The sequence below is a fragment of the Candoia aspera genome, chromosome 4, assembly GCF_035149785.1.
Source record: "Candoia aspera isolate rCanAsp1 chromosome 4, rCanAsp1.hap2, whole genome shotgun sequence".
Classification (NCBI taxonomy): Eukaryota; Metazoa; Chordata; class Lepidosauria; order Squamata; family Boidae; genus Candoia; species Candoia aspera.
In genome coordinates, this window is record NC_086156.1 from 85375885 (window position 1) to 85395355 (window position 19471).

Consider the following 19471-nt stretch of genomic DNA (forward strand, 5'->3'; position numbering starts at 1 on the left):
CCATGGCAGGATTCTCCTCCCTTCACCCTATTTTTTACCACTTAATATTCACTTACCTCTTGTAACTATATACAATTTAAAATTAACTTTCATTTTTATACTACGAACATCTAAGGAAAACATCTTAAATATAGCTCTTAACTACAAAACAGTAGCTTAATGGCTTATGAACTGGGCTTAGATTTGTTGTATCTTTGCTCATAGGGATGTGTTCTGCTGCCCCCCCTTTAACAGCTGGAGGATCACAGTCTCAATGTTTATCTGTAAGAGAGGAAGAGATTGGATTCCTGGGTATTCTGAAGTGTGAAAATGCATATTGCCTGCTCTCAAATGATAGGACATCTGCGTAAGACTATCTAGTATTCTTGTTCTATGATCGGGAGAGCACAAATAACACAACACTGAATACTTACCATGAACAATCGTAAACTTAATCATGTCTCTGGCTTACGTTTGCTTATATATTGTTCAGCATTTCCTGCCTACTTCAATTTTGTATATGGCTAACAATGTTGTTTTTACTTACCTGATTACAGTGCACATCGCATTTCAGTTATCATTGCTAGCTTAGAGATTAAATCCTGGGTGTGTGCAGGTTTTCTCTGTTGACACATTCTCCAGGGTCCGTATGCCAGCAGCAATATATAACGCCAAAATCAGTAGTAGGAAAGCCAAAAGAAGGCAGGGCAATCCCTTGTTTTTACAACTCATTCACACTCTTTTTTACCCAGATAGAGCATCTTTCTTGCAAAAGTTAAAATGAACCAAGCTCACTTTTGGAGAGCTAAGACCAATTATGCCACAGACAAGCAGGCATAACTGATAGTTATTTACATGACTTTAAAGAAACTAATAGATTTTTAAAAATGCATTAATGGTTTGTTCACCAAAAAGCAGTATAAAGATCAGAAAGGAAATAAACTACTGTGCACTTCATATGGAGACCCCAACACAGAATCACAGAACTGGAAGAGGCCAGCGAGGCAATTGAATCCAGGCCCCTGCTTGGCACAGGAATCCAAATGAAAACATCCCAGAAAAATGTCAGCCTAGCCCCCACATCCAGCAAGGAGGATGCACCACTGTTCTGGATAATTCACTCCACTGTCGTGCTGCTGGTAGAATTTTTAAAAACATTTGGTTGGAACCTGCCTTCTTATAATACAATTCCATTATTTAGTGTCCTGCGCTCTAGAATGACAGGAAATAGGTCTTGACCTTTTTCTGGGTGGCATCCTTTCAACCATAAAGAGCACTTATTGCTTTCACCACCTTTCTCAGGGCAAACATTCCTTCAACTTCTCTTCATAGGACTTATTTTCTAAATCCCTGATCATCCCTGACCTTCTCTGAATGTGTTCCAGTTTGAGTCCTTAAAATATGGTGCCCAGAGCTAGGCCCAGTACATAGGGTGGAGTCCAAACAAAGCAGGGTAAAATGAAACAATTACCTCTTATGATTTGGAAGTATTTCTGCTGGTACAATGCAAAAATGCATTGCTTTGCAGTCATGTTACAGCACTGGCTCATACAGGATTCACTTTGCAGTTAAGTACCACTACCTAGCCAGCTATTCTACCTTCGTATTTATTTCAAGAACTCTGCACTTCTCTCATTTTAGTATTTCTAGCCTGTTTCTCTAACGTATCAAAAACCTATCATTTGTTTCGTCTTGTAGGGTTCTCATTTTTGTGTCATCTGCAAATTCATTTAGCATTTCCCACACCTCGTCATTCAAGTGGCTAATAAAAGTTGAATATAATATCCCCAATTGTGACACTTTACCTCAGTTTAACGAGGAGCCATTCATGAACAGTTCTGAGTATGGTTTTTGAGCCAGCTGCATATCCACTTCATTCTAATTTTTTAACTAGAATTTCCTGAAGTACTTTTTCAACAGTTACCTACATGATGTGCAAAGTAATTTATACAACTCTACCATATTATTTCTGTGCTTGTCCTGTGGAACAAATACATAGGGTTTGTATCATAGACCTTTTCTTTTCTGCTGTCCATATTACATTGAAGTTGCAGTCTTGCAACCATCAAAAATATTAACTCACACATTTTACAAAAGTATCCAGCAACATAACTCATTCATGGAAATAAAGTGAGAGAGAAATGTGTAAAATCGGCACATCCAACAGAACATATCAGAGTGCACAAGCTGGCGTGCCAGTTTGCATAGAACGTGCAACTGTGTATCCTCATGTATCCTCCAATTCAACAAGCAGTATGGTATGTCACTTTCCAATTCTCTGTAGAATCCTTCCTTCCCCCTTCCTCTACCTGCACCTTTAAAGACAGAAACCCACCAACACAAATGCTTGTTTGATGGTTAAAAAAATTCTGGGTTTTTATTGGTTTTGCTAGACAATACTAAAAAAAAATCCCTCCATTCTGAAAGGCAGGGCTTGAATTATTTAAAATTTCATCCTTTTGTTTAAAAATAACAAAAAAGGGGAAAGGGGAGAAGAGATCATAGCAAAAAAAAAAAAACCAAAACCAAAACAAAACAACCCAACAGCAACCCCCATCCTCAGTTAAGTTTATCTTAGTATCCCATATATCTGCCAAAAACGTATTTCCGAACCAAGGATACCTATGAAGGACCCTGAGGGCAGCAAGTCCAGGAGAAGCAAATCATACAAATGCTGAACATTTCAACAATTTAGCTGAAAGCTGTACAGTAGACTTACGGACAAGAATAATACTTTTTGGACAGTGTCTCCAAGTGACCCTGCAGCACTCCCTGCCAGGAGAGAGGCTATTTCCATTCAAAGAAGAATCACGTTTGGATCCCCAGAACTACAGCTACTGTGCCTGATCTCCAACATCTTCGGACAGAAAAGCTGAAGTGACCTGTCCTTTTTAAGAGTTATGCAGCCAGCACTATCCATAAGCCATGATGTCAAAACATGTGTCATGTGACGTACAGATGATATACTTGCATCCCGATATCTTACACAGGTACACAAGGTGCATCATTTGCACAACACATGTGCTGTTTGCTTCTCTTTGCTCCTCTGCAGATGCCCATGGACATAGCTATACACCACTGGAAAGATGCTTTTGCTATGCTGCAGGGGAAAATCCCACTGAGGCTGTTCTATTATCCTGCCAATGCAGATGCTTTATTTCCATGGACAAAAGGCCACTGCAGGACTAAGCACAATCCTATGTGAATTCAGCCCAAATCTTCACGCCCCTCCTCAGCTGGGTCACTACGGACAATATACAGATCGTTCCTCCTTCGTTTCTCCCAAGCAACCTTTACCTACAGGAAGTCCCGGTGTGCTTCGCTGCGGTCAGCAGAACAGTACATGACCAAGAGGAAGCTATGAGATCTAGCTTTCATGCCTCTGAGGATAGAATGAGTCCAACAGTATGATCTGTAGTGTTGGTTAGCAGTTCTAATCCAGGGGTATTAGCAGAGCTCAGGTTTGTGGCAATATAACATAATGTTCAAGATAAAACTTGTGGAGAGACCAAGCGGGAGAAGCTTGTACCCTAAATATGCATTTTCAGTGATGCGTGGCCCATTGAAGCCCAAGCTTCAGCAGACATCTGATCTTCTGAATTATATCTAAAAATGCCAGCTGCAGAAGGCTTGATTGTTAACAAGCATGGAGATTTTTTTTCTGCCATGATCCCAATTCTGAGTACTGCAAGAAGCAGAAAAATATTTAAAGGATATTTTATATTTATATATATATATATATTTATTATATATATATTTTGAGATAAGAAAAATAAGGCTAATTCAAGCCTTGCCCTGTGCAAACAAAAACCAAAATGAGATCGCCAATCACAGAAAAGTCCCAATTACATCGCCACAGTCAGCTCGTTATTTTCTGTTTCCTCTATTCTTTTTTCTTTTTAATAGGACAACTAGGGAGCTGAATTCTCCTAGTATACAGCAGGAACAGGGGTGGCATGGAATTGATTTCAGTAAAGCAGAAAAAAAAATCTGGGAGGGAGAAAAACCTCAAATACAAGACAGCTGACTGTTCTAGGGGGGAAACCTGGTGGGCAAAAAGTAAAGAGTCTGTTAGTCAAGTAATGAATGAGTTTTTAAATTATTCTCTTGTTTTTGTCTTTGAAGTCTAAAGTTCAGAAGCTGTGGGTCCCATCATTACAGGGTAGCCACGACATAGAAGTGGAACCCCCCTGCCCTCCCCTGACCTCTTTTGAAGAAGTCTGTGTCATCTGCTGCTGCGTGTTCGAAGGGTTTCCCCCCACCCCCACCCCCCGCAGGAGCAATCTGTCGCAACCAGGAAGGGCAGGCGGGACTCAGGATGAGAGGGCGCTTTCCTTCTGTGTTGGCTGGACTTGTGAACGCTGCATCACCTTTTGGCTTTCGACATCTCTAAAATGTTTCTCGACCTGGATGGAGAAGAAGGAGGCAAGGAAGTTAGCACTTATCTTAGACAGTGGGACTGTGGGTATGTTCATGGAAAGTAGGGGCTCGTGAGGTTGGAAATGTTGATTGCAACAAGATGATTTACAGCACAGTTTGAAATTGAGGGTCACTGATGAATTGTAACGCAGTCAAGATTTCTTTTTCTTTAAAGAAAACACAACACCCAAACAAAAGAACAAGGTATTTACCTTAATACACAGAATGTCTGTGTGCCACTACAAATATTAAAGAACATTGTGAAAATTGTGTCAAGGGATTGCATACTAGCATTACATTCTTTAGCATACATAACGTGTCCCCATATAAAACTTCAGATGGGACAGAGATTTCTCACCATTTCTCACTATTGTAGCATTGTGAAGTTCCATTCTATACTACAGATACGATTATCACTTTAATCAACCGGGTTTTAACTTGCCTCTTGTTTGATCAGATATTTAATTTTTAAAAAAACCAGTTACTGCTTGAGGCTCATATGAGAGCTACATTCATACATTGCATGGTCATAGTCTGTTAAAGTATTGTTATTGAATCAACCACAATTGTTTGAGTTCACAGATTATAGTAAGTATAAACAAGTATTTATGGATTACAGTGGCTGGGCTCACACTGCCAAAATCAAAACAAGTCATACAATGGCTGAGCAAGATGTGTGAATTCAGGTCAAGTTCACTTTTGAACCTGTATGATCAAGGTCAACCTTGCTTGTGCAGCTGTTTTATGAACCCCATCTTCTCTCTTCCCTGACAGCCCTCTGGTCTTTTTATACTTACTATTTTGCGTACATGACTTAGGGCGCTCCCCTCTTTGCCTTTACAGTTTTCCACCTGGTATGGAGGGGCAATGACAACTTCTTCCATCACGACTATATTCTTCTCTTGCCATTTACAATCTTTAATACTGGAGGAAGCACAGAGAAAATTCATTGGTTTCACTAATGAAAATGCATAGAGTTGCAATGGGAAAAGGGAACAGGAGAGTGCTGTTTGTTCTTCTGACCATCTGTCCAATGGCTTCCTCTTTAGCCCAAGAACTAGTACTCCTGAACGTTACACAGCAATTTCAGCATGGACTCACCATAGAAAGTGGGCCCCTGAGCATGTCAGAACTTATAAGAAAGCTAAAAAAGAAAAGCTGCAACTGACAATTCTTGATGAGCAGATGTAATAAAGCCAGAGAAATAAGGAAAGGGTTTTGCAAATGGAAGAGTGGTTAATACAGCAAACAATCTAATCAGCCTTGTCAGATTAGAAGTTTGTAATTTTCTTTAATTGTCTGTAGCACCAAGGCAGACTAAGAGCAGTAGCAGGTGCTATGTCCAATGGACAAGAGCAATGACATATCCTCCATTTGCATCAAATCCTCCAAAGTAATTTTCTGACTACATTTTATTTATTTCTCATATCTCTGCACCGCCCATCTTGCAAGCAACTCTTGAAAACATGACATTAGTTTTAGAAGGCTAATGGAAGGTCCAATAGTCAACTTTGACTCCTGCTTATTTAGAAGCTCTGTGTCCATATTATTTGAATGTAGAATTCTTGGTCCTCATCTTCTATAAATGTGCGAAGATGCATGCCATTTTCAGTATCATTAGCATTCAACTGAATGAACATATTTTTCACAACAAAGGTTAGTAATTTACTTGAAATAAACTATGCAAACATCTTTCAGCTAAGTAATAAGCTTCCGATGTTAGACAAAAAAGGAAAGGATGAGCAGAAATGTCATTTCATAATGGGGGGATAAAAATCGGAATCCTATACTAGTTTCTCATAACTATGAATTTACCCTGAGTGTTTTGAAGTATATAATCTTACAAAAAAGCCAGTTAAATTTAATTTTTGTCAGTCCAGAACATTCAATTTAAATTAACCTCTTTTTCAATCAACTAAACATCAGTACATGCTGAATTTTGTAATTGTAGAGATTCACATATCATGCTAAATTATGGTTTAGTCAATAAAACATGATTTAAAAGGTTAGCCCCCTCCCTCCTGGACTTCAGAAAACAGCTGAAGACCTGGTTTTGTCGCCTTGCCTGGAATAGGGAGGGGAAGAGCCATTCCTGGGGCTGGTTGATTCCCTAGTTCTGCAGGGACCGGTTTTATGCCCTTATGGTTTGAATTAGATCCACCATGGCTTGGATTTTATTGCATTTTATGCTGACTGATTAATGGTTGTATTTATGATTTTATTGAAATTTTAATTGTTTTTATTGTGAACCGCCCAGGGTCCCCCGTGTGGGGGAGATGGGCGGTGATAAAAATTTGATAATTAAATAAGTACATATATCTAAGACATAAATCATACACCACAAGGACTTACTTCACACATAGTGTTAAATCAAAAATCAAACAAACCAATCACATAATGGCTTAGCATGATATTTGAATGTTGTTGCACTGTTTTACTCAAAATGTCTTTAGACTTGCAAATACCAGATTTAACTTTGTTGTTGTTTCTTCGTTTAGTCACTTCCGACTCTTCGTGACTTCATGGACCAGCCCACGCCAGAGCTTCCTGTCAGTCGTCAACACCCCCAGCTCCCCCAGGGACGAATCCATCACCTCTAGAATATCATCTATCCATCTTGCCCTTGGTCGGCCCCTCTTCCTTTTGCCCTCCACTCTCCCTAGCATCAGCACCTTCTCCAGGCTGTCCTGTCTTCTCATTATGTGGCCAAAGTATTTCAGTTTTGCCTTTAATATCATTCCCTCAAGTGAGTAGTCTGGCTTTATTTCCTGGAGGATGGACTGGTTTGATCTTCTCGCAGTCCAAGGCACTCTCAGAATTTTCCTCCAACACCACAGTTCAAAAGCATCTATCATCCTTCTCTCAGCCTTCCTTATGGTCCAGCTCTCACAGCCATATGTTACTATGGGGAACACCATTGCTTTAACTATGCGGACCTTTGTTGTCAGTGTGATGTCTCTGCTCTTAACTATTTTATCGAGATTGGTCATTGCTCTTCTCCCAAGGATTAAGCGTCTTCTGATTTCCTGACTGCAGTCAGCATCTGCAGTAATCTTCGCACCTAGAAATACAAAGTCTTTCACTGCTTCTACATTTTCTCCCTCTATTTGCCAGTTGTCAATCAAGCTGGTTGCCATAATCTTGGTTTTTTTGAGGTTTAGCTGCAAGCCAGCTTTTGCACTTTCTTCTTTCACCTTCATCATAAGGCTCCTCAGTTCCTCTTCGCTTTCAGCCATCAAAGTGGTATCATCTGCATATCTGAGATTCTTAATGTTTCTTCCAGCAATTTTAACTCCAGCCTTGGATTCCTCAAGCCCAGCATGTTGCATGATGTGTTCTGCATACAAGTTGAATAGGTAGGGTGAGAGTATACAGCCCTGCTGTACTTTATCTTAAACTAGTCCGTTGTTCCGTGGTCTGTTCTTACTGTTGCTACTTGGTCGTTATACAGATTCTTCAGGAGGCAGACAAGATGACTTGGTATCCCCATACCGCTAAGAACTTGCCACAATTTGTTATGGTCCACACAGTCAAAAGCTTTAGAATAGTCAATAAAACAGAAATAGATGTTTTTCTGAAACTCCCTGGCTTTTTCCATTATCCAGCGGATATTGGCAGTTTGGTCCCTAGTTCCTCTGCCTTTTCTAAACCCAGCTTGTACATCTGGCAATTCTCGCTCCATGAATTGCTGAAGTCTACCTTGCAGGATCTTGAGCATTACCTTACTGGCATGTGAAATGAGTGCCACTGTTCGATAGTTTGAACATTCTTTAGTGTTTCCCTTTTTTGGTATGGGGATATAAGTTAGAATCATGTAATGAATGAGGAAGAGTGTAATAGGTATTTTTAACTGTAAGCTGGTTCTTTTAATGAGCATCTGTGTCCCCTTCACAATAAAGTAGTTTCAATACCATTTTTATTTTCATTATTGAATAAATTTAAACCCTTTGGAAGTACTGTTGCATCTCAAAAAGTAATTGGAATATACAGTGGGATTTTTCTGGTGAAGTGACTTGTGTGAAGTCACATAAAACAAGTTTGCTAGATAAAAATGAGGAAGTAAAACCTTCATGAAGCAAAATTCACACCACCAATATATGTTCTGCAGCAAATAATCATGTATCATTTTCTACCAAAAAGCCACCATAATAATCCAAGTTATTTGGTCTTAGAATAACCCACCTAGCATATTCAACTTCAATCACAAAAAGTGGGCAAAATTTTCAGTTTTACTTTCAAGCTCCTGGTTTTCAAGCAAACTGAAAGAAAAATCAAATTAATGTCCACTTGCACTTGCTGGGATCACAGTGCCTGGGAGGGATAAATGTACTTCACAGCAATTTCTACTTACAGATTACCTACTAGTGCCATTCTATCTGCATAAATTCCTACTACTTACGTCTTGTGTATAGTCTGGAATAGTTGCTGTCCTTCCAAAGAGACCCCAGCACTAATTGCATACGCCTGGCTCAGCTTTTCTTCCTTCTCCATCCGTGCTTTGTTTGCAAGCTGTAAAGGTGCATGAGAGATGCAGTAACCTTAATCTTCAAATGGAATTTTATTTGCAGGAAGACAGTGTTTAAATGACCAAGATGGGACAAATCCCATCTCATGAAGTTAAGCTAGGTGAAAAAAATCTCCAAACAATGTAAAACACAGAGAATTTTAAAATATGGAAGCAAAGAGGTATTTTTAAGAAAATTAAAGGGGAGGAGGGGGAAAAGTGAGAGGAAAACAAAGTACAGGCTGACATAATCCAACCTAATATCCAAAACTCAGTCTAGACCAGTGTTTCTGAAACTTAGCAACTTTAAGATGTGTGGACTTCAACGTGCTGGCTGGGGAATTCTGGGAAATGAAGTCCATACATGTTAAGGTTGCCAAGTTTGAGAAACACTGGTCTAGAAGAAATGTAGAAAATGTTCCACCTACAGCTTTATTCATGGGAAAGAGATCTGGGACTGTAGTTTTCCATAACTAAATCCATTTCTTTTATTTCTGTGGCAAGAACTAAAATGTGGCTACCAAACAACACCAACAAGCCTCCATATTATTTCACTCAATTAACAAGTGCCAATGAAGGCTCTGATTGATGAACCAGCTACTTAATTGGGAATATTAGTCCCAAAAGACATATAAGAGAGCTATATTTCTCTAGGCATACCCATTTAGCAAAATTGCACTACCATAACCAAAACTCTGAAAGGCAGTAAATTGACCTTATACAGTAGTGGTAAATATTTCTGCAATATGCAATACCCACTTGGTATGATTGTAAATACTGCTGTATGCTTGCAACCCATTCAATTGCACTTCCAATGCAAAGCCAGATTACTTGACTCTTTTAGTATATACACTGAAATGTGTATTATTCAGCCTTCCAAATCTCACATGTAACACGTAGAAAATGAGGAACTTCTGACCGCTAGATTTCTCACTCCCATTACTCCTACAAAATGTTTGTATCTATATAATCACTACCAACTCCAGACAATCAGAAGTTAGATTCCCTATGGGAAAAGGAAGAGCCTTAAAATCAGTAACTTGGGCAGTCTTTTAGGTAAAAAAGGGGGGGGAAGGATAAATGAACAGCTGACCCACTGCCCTTGATAGGGACAGATAACCTCATTCCAGTCATAAACAACAAGGCAAGCCATCTTTCTTGAATCTAACATTCTCCCATCCAGTCCTCTATAGCCTATAATCATATACAACATTGAGGGAAGGCTGCTTTGTCCAACTAAAATACATCAGGGAAATGAGATACAGTTGAACAGTAAACTACTCTCAAGATTAAGAATGCATTCTTTAAAGCAATGGCTATGGTACTTTATGTTGCCCTGAAAATTATTATGAGTTAAGGATTCCTGATTTGGGGTAATGAGAAACTTAGAAGAAGAGAGTTGGACAATTATTTTAAAGGTGATTAGACACGTGCACACAAAACACATGTTCTGTCAAAAGTTGCTCCCACTTTGCCTGGCCAAGACTGCAGCTGGCTTGCACAGTAAGAATGGGCAGCAAACTGTTCAGTGAGTTTTGAAAGATGGTTAAACTGTCTATCAGTGTGACTGGCAAGTGAACTTCTGCAGGCTTACGACTTCCAATGTAGTAGTGTATTAATAACCTTTGGGGTGTCTCTAGAAGTGTACATGTTAGCAAAGTTCAGTATTTTTATGTTATTTTAAACTTCCAGCCTTTCAAAATGAAAATATTTTTGTTGGGTGGCAAGAGAAAAGCTAAAGTTGACCAGTAGTGCTGATAAAAGTCAAGGAAATATAATGAAACATATAGTAGCATATTTATTTCTTGCTCAACCAAAACCCAAATGAAATCGTTTGATCTATTCATGAGAAGGGTTTCACAAATTCATTCATCATTATAAGACCAAAGTACCAGAGTTTGAGAATTCCTGGATTAGGCAATATTGAACAAGTAAATTACCAGAAAAAATATTAGCTTGAAAACTGTTCATAGTGTTGCTACTGAAAAGACAGGGTTAAGAACATCAAGATGCAGCTTAAAAGCCAACTGAAATTAAACAAGAAACAATTTATGGTGTGAACAGTTTGTGAATGTAGCTCCAATATTTTCACTGATTTGAAAACCCACCTTCACAAAAGATTCTTACCTTGCTAACATTGAGTGAAGCTAAAGGTGGGGGTGTTTCTGTACGGTCATTAATTATGTTCACTTCTGATACATACTGTAAATTTATAAGCAAGATATCTGCATGGTTAGGTTTACCACTTGAGGAAGGGCATTCTGGGGGAAAAACATTAAGGAAACATACAAAAGTTGTACAGCAGCTCAGAAAATGATACGCCTCTAGGAAGGAAGAATTTATATTTACGGTACATCCAATATAATCAGGATTGCCTCTGGAGAATAGTTGTGAGTAAGTCAGCAACACAGGATTGGTTCACTTAAAATATCGAGCAACAGGTGCTAACTAAACCAAGCCCCACCTAACCCAACCATCATTCTCTTAGTAGCTGAATCAGTCCCACCGTAAAACTGCTGTAAGGGCACACAAAATCTCTGTGGACTGTTTGTATACATCCATGAGGCTGCTGTCAAGTCACCCAGAACACTAATTTCGTTGTCACTAATTTAAAAAAAAAACCCAACAACCTTTCAGGATCAGATCAAAGATTTACTTCTTCAGCCTCCCACCACAGGACTGCAATAGCATCTTGTGCTGCTACTTTACAGCACCATGGATAGTCCTTATCCTCCATGAATTTGTTTACAGTAGTTCACCCTTTTAAAGCCATACAGGTTGAAATGAAGTGTGCACTTGGGAGGCAGAGAAGGTGTGGAGTTATCCTTTCATATCTCCATGAATCCATAGAGATTCACTATGGCATCCTAATAAACAAGAAAAATGTTTTCTGCTGCCATACCAGCTATGCTCCACTTATTGCCAAGGTGAAGAAGCCAGACAGACCATTGCATTGCTGGGACATATTATCCCAAGCCTGGCGTCTTGCCTTTCAATTGCTATGAATGTACATCACACTGAAATGGTCTATTAACCTCTCCACATCACTCAAATTCAGCTTCTCTGAGTTCTTCCTCAATGCAGGAACTATGGCCCAGGCCATGACTACCTGAATGTGCTCAGTGAAGATCCATAGCAGTTATAAAAGATAACTATTGAAGACTTCCCCAACACACTTTTCTCTTTTGCCACAAATCTTTTTCCAGTTCTAATTGCATTTCAGTTCACATAACAATAAGTAGTTGATAGATATCCCAAACCAAATAATCTCAGGAAGGATTTACATATACACACACTTATCACTTGATAATAGCTACATCGAAAGCAATTAAAACAAACAGCAAATAAACAAACTTCCATATTTGACTTGCATATAATGCTTTTCAAACAGAACTATTCATACATTTAGATTACTAGCCATCAAGTGTTGAGAAGTCAAGTGATACACATTTTCTGTGAGTTATTCATAAGTCAAGCTCAGATGCTTTTCTACCAGCCAACGCTACCTCCAACCCTCCCCAGGTTTAAGCTTCACTCTCAAAAAAATTCTGCACCAGTCTCCATATCTGCTCCTCAAAGCAGCTTCCCTGCACTCTATCTCCATAAACTACATATTAACATATCCCCCAATTTTTCTTCCAGGCTGCCCTATTACAATGCCGGAAAGCACTTTCTGGGCTTCAGTTTTCACCTCTTATCCATCCATTAGCATTCCATTCATTTTCCCACAACTTCCCCTTCCTTAACCAAGTCAACCTAATGGCTCTCCCTCACCCTCCATCCTGTACAGGTTCACCTCTGGCTCAAACAGTAACTGCCTGGCTCAAACAGTACCGAGATAGCCTTCAGTCGACTCTCCTCTTTCAAAATTAGGCCCCCATCCCCAAAACCACGCTCGTAGGTATCCGGAGTCTTTGATGTAGAACTCACTCCAGCAACAGCCCCAGCCTTCCCAAATCTGTCACAGCCCCTCAAACCGCCGAAGGGGGATCGAGCTGAGCGAGCTCACGTGTCCCCTTCCCATACAGCCCCCTCGCAGGGCCTGTGCCGGCGTCCCCTCGCCCTACCGGGGCTCTCCCCTGCCCTTTCCCCTCTTCCAGTCAGGATACTGAGCGCCAGCATCTTGCTGGGGTAATCAAAAGCCACCACCTCGCCTTGCAGCCGCTGCTCCTGGCAAGTCCGGCACGACACCTGGCTGCCCACACTGAAGTACTCGCCCGGGGCCGCCATCTTGTTTCAGGCCCAGGCCGCAGCGGCGGCACCCTTCGCGCCCCCGCTGCACCTCTGCAGCCTTCGCCGAGGTGGCAGAAGGGAAGGCGCGGGAAAAGGGAGCGCCGAAACCGATCCCGGCGCGCCAAGCCGGGCCCGGTGCGCTCGCCTCTTCCCTTTTAGCCGCCTGGCTCCTTCAGCCTAGGCGGAAAAAAAAAGGACGAGGAGTGGCCAAGGCGACGGCGCCCCGCCTGTACGTCAGCCCCTCCCGCACCCACGCACGCACGTGATGTCACCTCGCAAAGCGAGAAGCGGTTGGCTGGCTGTTCGGCGGTTCCTTCTTAGGGAGGGGCGAGGATCCCCTGCCAACGTTCGGAAAGAACGCTACGAGGAGCAGAGGCCGGTTAAAAGGGGGCGGGGCGCCGGGAAATGGGCGGGGTCTGGAAGTCAATAGGATGATCCTGAGCCGGCGTATCTCCTGGGGGTTGAGGGAGTTCGTGCTGGGATTTTATGCAGATTTTCCCTGAAACAAACCTGGCTAGGGTTTGCTTGAACTTGTTCTCAGTGAATGAGCGTAGAACTTCAGCCGTACTACGAGGGGATGCGTTGCGGCTACGATCCTAAGCCCGCTGAATAGAGTTTCATTGACTGCGTAGCAGAGGTTGTTTCTGAGCAAGCACGCTTGCATTTCATTTGTAAGACTGCAGATAACCTGTTCGAGAGTAAATTTAACCCGCAAAAAAGCTACCTCCGGTGGGCTGCGAAGTCTGAAGTGGAGGACGAACTCTCGGAAAATTTACAGAGGCTAGTATCTTACGGTCAAAAATGCACCGCCCCTTAGGATGCAATGGTAAACGCTATTTGGGGGGAATAAATCGAACTGCGTTTAGTTCAGATGAAAAAGAGTTAGGATCGTGTATTGTTTATTCATCAGTGGAATAGCCTGTCTTTCCTCCAGGAGTTTAAGATGTCAGCCTTTCCCTACGACAGTCGTGTTGGGCTGCGAAATAGCGCCTGGCCCCAAATCATCCGGTCCCTAAAGGTGGACTCGAACCTCCAGTCCCTTTAAGCCCTATACCACTGTGGCTTTCGGTGTGCTAGCTCAACACTTGGGATTTTCAATCTGTCTCGGTGTCAGATAGACATATATTCGGATAGATAGCAAGATTCCTGTGGCATTCGAAAGAGTAACTAATTTATTATACCGAGGTTTTTGGACAGCTCACGGGTGTCCAAAGAAGTAGAATGCAGTTCATGGAAATTTATGCCATACACCTGATACTCTCTAAGCTGTAATCAACTCAGTGTTTTTGCTGCAAAGACTAGCATGGCTATTCTCTGGAAATTTCTATACTTGCAAAACTGTTAATTGTGTTTATATTCAGGCCTCCTTTTACTGAGTTCCATAGATGGACTAAACTGGTTCAAATTAAGAGTTCCATGTTTATAATATTCTATTATACATGAAATTATAATAGAAAAGTCTATTGTGGATAGAACTTACTCATCTTTTTTGCAAAAGAAAACCATGTGTCTAATCAAACTTTCAGATAGTCCTGCTTAGTTTCAAAAATATTTCTTTTTAAAAGGAAGGGAGACAGTGACAGGCATCTATTTTAAAGGATCCGTTGCAATTCAGTAGATTTCAACCTGAATACATATGGATAAAATAGAGTGCTGCTATAATTGCAGTCCTAAACACATTAGAAAATCATTGAATACAAAGCATATGCAGAATTTGTAGAAATATGGATAATAAGTGATCACATTTTTTCTGAAAATTGAATCACTATTTTGGACAAAAGATTTGGGAGCATACATTAATCTTAATTTCTGGCTTTTTATAAAAGTGGGGCTACTGTATCTTGGACTCAACAGTTCAGAGGGATTAATGTTTCCTGTATCTGTTTGCTGCTTGCTAGTTGTTGGCCAGATTTTTGCAGTCCAAATATGGTAGCCTTGATGAAAATGGGTGCAAAGCTGGCATGTCATGTTCGCCGTTTCAATGTGTTTGATACATCGTAACGTTTCGCATGTCATTAGAGGGATGCGTGTTTCATCTTTGACGGGAGGATGGTTCCTGTTGGGAGGGGTTTATCTCTTGGCTGTGATTTTGGAATGTATTTGGGTTATCTTCTGTGTTCAAGGTTACTTTCCCAGGCTAGAAGATCTGACCGTTGCCAGCACTTGGGACGGGCGGCTCTGCTGGGAGGGGGGCAGGGTTACATGTGCAACGAAGGGTTTAAGTTTGTATTTGGCGCGCTTTCTGTCATTCTCAGCTTTCTCTGTATTTGTCCTAAGTTCCCTAATAAATCAGATTTCATTTAGCAACCTCTTGTGAGTCTGAGTATTTGGGCTGGGCAACCATTACATAAAGCTGAGAATCTTAAAACTCAAAATTCCGCTGGCCCCTTTCCAGGAGAAGGCAAGTTTGTCCGACCCTGTGAGGGAGAGTGCTAGCGATGACTGAACCTGACATCATGCTACTGGAAAGTGAGGAGTTGAGTGAAGGGGAGCCGGACTCGACCGTGATGCGCCCCGATAGAGCTCCCCAACTGGGGGAGCTCTCAGCGATCCTAGAAGAGGCGAGTTCTGGGTCAGAGGGCGAAGCAGGAGGCATAAAAACCGCGCCGGAAACCACCGTAACCACCCCGGGCGAACTGGTCACTTGGGATGAAACTCGGGGGGACGTCTCGGTGGTGGGAGGCCCATCCTGGAGGCAGAGGTACCCGTTGTCCCCTATGGTGATCCAGGTGCCGCCGAAAGAGGGTTCTCCTACTCCAGACCGTATCCGAGTGTTAGAGTCAAAAATGGACTCATTGGAAATGATCCTGAAACAGATGAGTCTGGACCTGAGTTCGTTGAAGGAAACACGGGAGGGGTCAAGCCAACGGCATTCGACCCCTTCGTCCCATGGGCAGTCCCCGGAGCGGAGAAGGGCGGCACGTCCGCGGGAAGGGGACCAGGCTGTCCGAGTGGAAGTAGCATCGCCGCCTGTAAGGTCGCCACCCGCTCCCGAGCGGCGACCGGCCAGGGAAGTAGAACCCACCGAACCCTCAGTGGGAGGGCGCAGCCCGTCGGGCGGGTTGAGGGACTTCCCCATCAAATTCGATGGGGATCCGGCAAAACTCTCATTTTTCCTAACCAATGCCAAGGCATACATGGAGGAGTGGGGGTCGCTTTTTCGTTCGGAAAAAGCGAAGATCATCACCATTGCTACCAAGCTGAAAGGGAGGGCGGCAGACTGGTATGTACAGATGTGCCAGTCGGAAGCGCCCGAACTGGAGAAATTCAACGAGTTCCTCTGGGCTCTAAGGCAGCACTTTGAGGATCCCTTGGCAAAGGAGAGGGCGAAGCGTGCCCTGAAGGACCTCAAGCAAGGGTCGAGATCGGTGGCTGATTACGCGCTGGAGTTCAAGGCGCTGGCAGGAAAGGTGGACGACTGGTCTCAAGCCACCATCATCGAACTGTTCAAAGATGGCCTGAATACAGAAGTGCTGCACTGGTCCTTAGGATGGGACGACCCATACAGTTTGTACGAGTGGATCCAGCTTGCTGGGAGAGCTGAACACGCACACGAGGTATTTGCCCAGCGGAGAACAGCGAAGTCGGGGTGAGAGGTGAAACGTAGTCGCCCGCTGAGTACCGGGGGACGACCCGGGCAAAGATCCTGGGAAGAGGAGAGAGAGAGGCGGTATGCGAAGGGGCAGTGTCTGCGATGTGGCAAAGAGGGACATCGAGCGGCGGCGTGGCCAAAGGCAAAGGGTGAGGAACGACCCGGGAAGTCGACGGCGAAGTCCCCTTCCCTGCCGAGGAAAATGAAAGCAGCGGTGGCCAAAAGTGAGGGAGACAGCATGCCGTTCTACGAAGACGAGGGGGAACCGGAATTATTGCAGCCGGCGGGAAACGGCAGCCACCTGCTTTAAAGGGCACCGCAGGGCAGGTGGTGGAAGAAGGGCGCGAGCTACATCGGTGAGTGGCAGTTACCGCATTCTCACGGTGAAGTTAAAGTTGGGCTCCCGATCCAAGACCATAGAAGTGTGGGCCATGATTGATTTGGGGTGTTCCAGGTGTTTGATGCACCCCGATGTGGTAGCGGCCCTGGAGCTACCCACATTCCCCTTGCAACGACCCATTGCCTTTACGCAGTTGGATGGGTCCATGGCAGGTGGCAAACCGGTCACCCATTTCACGGGGCTAGTGGCTTTACAGTTGGGCAGCCATCGGGAGGGGTTGTCATTTGTGGTGGCTCCGGTGGGGGGTCCCCTGGTGGTTTTGGGAGTGCCCTGGTTGGTCCAGCAAAATCCCCAAATAAACTGGGTTTATCAGATTATCACCTTTAAGGACGGATTCTATCAAGCACCGGAGGGGAGGGATTCCCCAGAGGAGGTGGTGGGGGTAGCAGCAGCTGCGACTCCGCATTGCCCGGCCCCTCCTCTGGAGGGCCTGCCGGTGGACTACCAGATGTTTGCTGATGTGTTTGGAGAAAAGGAAGCAGATCAACTGCCCCCTCATCGGAAAATGGACTGTGCCATTGAGCTGGTGCCCAACACCCAATTACCTAAGCCAAAAATCTACTCCATGACGCAAAAGGAATTAACTTTGCTTAGGGACTTTGTGGACAAAAACTTGGCTCGTGGGTTTATCGAGCCAGCCAACTCGCCGGTGGGGGCACCGGTCCTCTTTCGCCCAAAGAAGGATGGGACATTAAGACTCTGTACCGATTTCCGGGGGCTAAATGCAGTCTCAATTTCCAATAAATATCCTTTGCCTTTGATCAAAGACATGTTGTCTCATCTGGCCAAAGGAAAAATCTTCTCCAAACTGGACTTGAGAGAAGCCTATTACCGTGTAAGAATCAAGAGGGTGATGAGTGGAAAACAGCATTCAATTGCCCATTGGGTGCATTCCAGTATAAGGTTTTGCCTTTTGGTCTGGCTGGGGCCCCTGGGGTGTTTATGCAATTGATCCATGAGGTACTCCATGAACATCTGTTTAAAGGGGTATTGGTGTATTTGGATGATGTATTGATTTATACTGAAACTATGGAGGAACATGTATCCTTGGTTAAACAAGTGCTTTGCAAGCTCAGGAAAGCTGAATTGTATGCCAAACTGTCCAAATGTGCCTTTCACCAGACACAAATTGATTATTTGGGGTATAGAATTTCAGATAAGGGCATTGAAATGGATCCTGCCAAGGTCCAGGCTGTCGTGGATTAGGAAAGACCCCGCACCCGCAGGCAACTTCAAAGTTTCCTGGGGTTCAGTAATTACTACAGATTATTCATAAGGGGGCTTGCTGAAATTGCCTTGCCACTAACGGAATTACTTCGAACCAAAGGACCGGGGGATACTCGAAGAGTAAAGAATCCAGGGGCGCTGCTGCGGTGGACGCCGGCCTGTCAGGCACGCTCGAGCAGTTAAAGGCGTCTTTTACCAAAGAGCCAATCTTACAACACCCTGACCCCTCCAAACCTTTTGTGGTTCAGGCTGATGCCTCTGATTATTCCATTGGGGCATTATTGATGCAAGCTAATGGGGCAGGGTGCCTCAAACCATGTGCCTACCTGTCCCGCAAGTTCTCAGAGACGGAGAGGCGTTGGCATGTGTGGGAGAAGGAGGCATTCGCAGTAAAAGCCGCTTTGGAATCTTGGCGGCATTTATTAGAGGGGGCGAATCACCCTTTCGAGGTGTGGACTGACCATAAGAACTTAGAAGCCCTCAGCACCCCCCGCAAATTGAGCCCGAAACAAGTCCGTTGGGCTTAGTTCTTCAATCGATTTAATTTTCAATTGAAGTTTATTCCGGGGAAAAAGAATTTCCTGGCTGACGCGTTGTCACGGCAACCCCAGGACTCTTGCGCAGCGCCCGAAGTGGTCACCACTCTGTGGACAACGCCACAACTGGGTATGCAGGCCGTGACGCGTAGCCAAACACGGGCACAGCAGCCAGCCGCTGCGGACTCCGGACCGCCGAGCGCTTTGTCAATTCCTTCCCAGTTGCAACAAAAGTTTCTAAAGGAGTTAAAAACTGATACTTGGTTGCTTGCAAACAAAGTCAGTGTTACATTTGACCGGGGGTTTGCTTGGAAATCTAACCGTCTCTATGTCCCTGAGAAGTTGCGAAAAGACGTGTTGCTCCGTGCACATGATGACAAGGTGGCGGGACACTTTGGTTTCGTAAAAACTTCGCACCTTGTCCGGCGGCAGTTCTGGTGGCCCACCTTGCGCAAGGATGTAAAGGAGTATATCGCCTCCTGTTCTGTCTGCGCTATGTCAAAGCGCAAAGGAGGTAAACCTCAGGGACTCCTGCAACCTGTGGCTAGCCCAGCTTGCCCTTGGGATGAGATTTCCATGGA

General features: G+C 43.5%; 1 protein-coding gene across 1 annotated transcript; it reads right to left on the reverse strand.

Annotated features, from left to right (window-relative positions):
• Positions 1–2326: 2326 nt before the first annotated feature.
• LSM12 (LSM12 homolog) lies at positions 2327–13322 on the reverse strand. The gene is made up of 5 exons (XM_063300868.1): positions 13012–13322; positions 11030–11163; positions 8798–8907; positions 5196–5322; positions 2327–4385 (listed from the first exon to the last, which is right to left on the reverse strand). Exons 1-5 carry the CDS (start codon positions 13130–13132, stop codon positions 4293–4295), a joined length of 585 nt encoding a protein of 194 aa, XP_063156938.1. The 5' UTR covers positions 13133–13322; the 3' UTR covers positions 2327–4292.
• Between the last annotated feature and the right edge of the window lie 6149 nt (positions 13323–19471).

Bases quoted from the DNA above. Each gene is read 5' to 3' on its own strand.
- LSM12 (XM_063300868.1), bottom strand. From the start codon at position 13,132: ATGGCGGCCCCGGGCGAGTACTTCAGTGTGGGCAGCCAGGTGTCGTGC. The intron at 8,908-11,029 runs GTAAGAATCTTT...GCACCTTTACAG, and splicing joins CTTCACTCAATGTTAGCAAG to CTTGCAAACAAAGCACGGAT. The intron at 5,323-8,797 runs GTAAGTAGTAGG...TGCTTCCTCCAG, and splicing joins TTCCAGACTATACACAAGAC to TATTAAAGATTGTAAATGGC.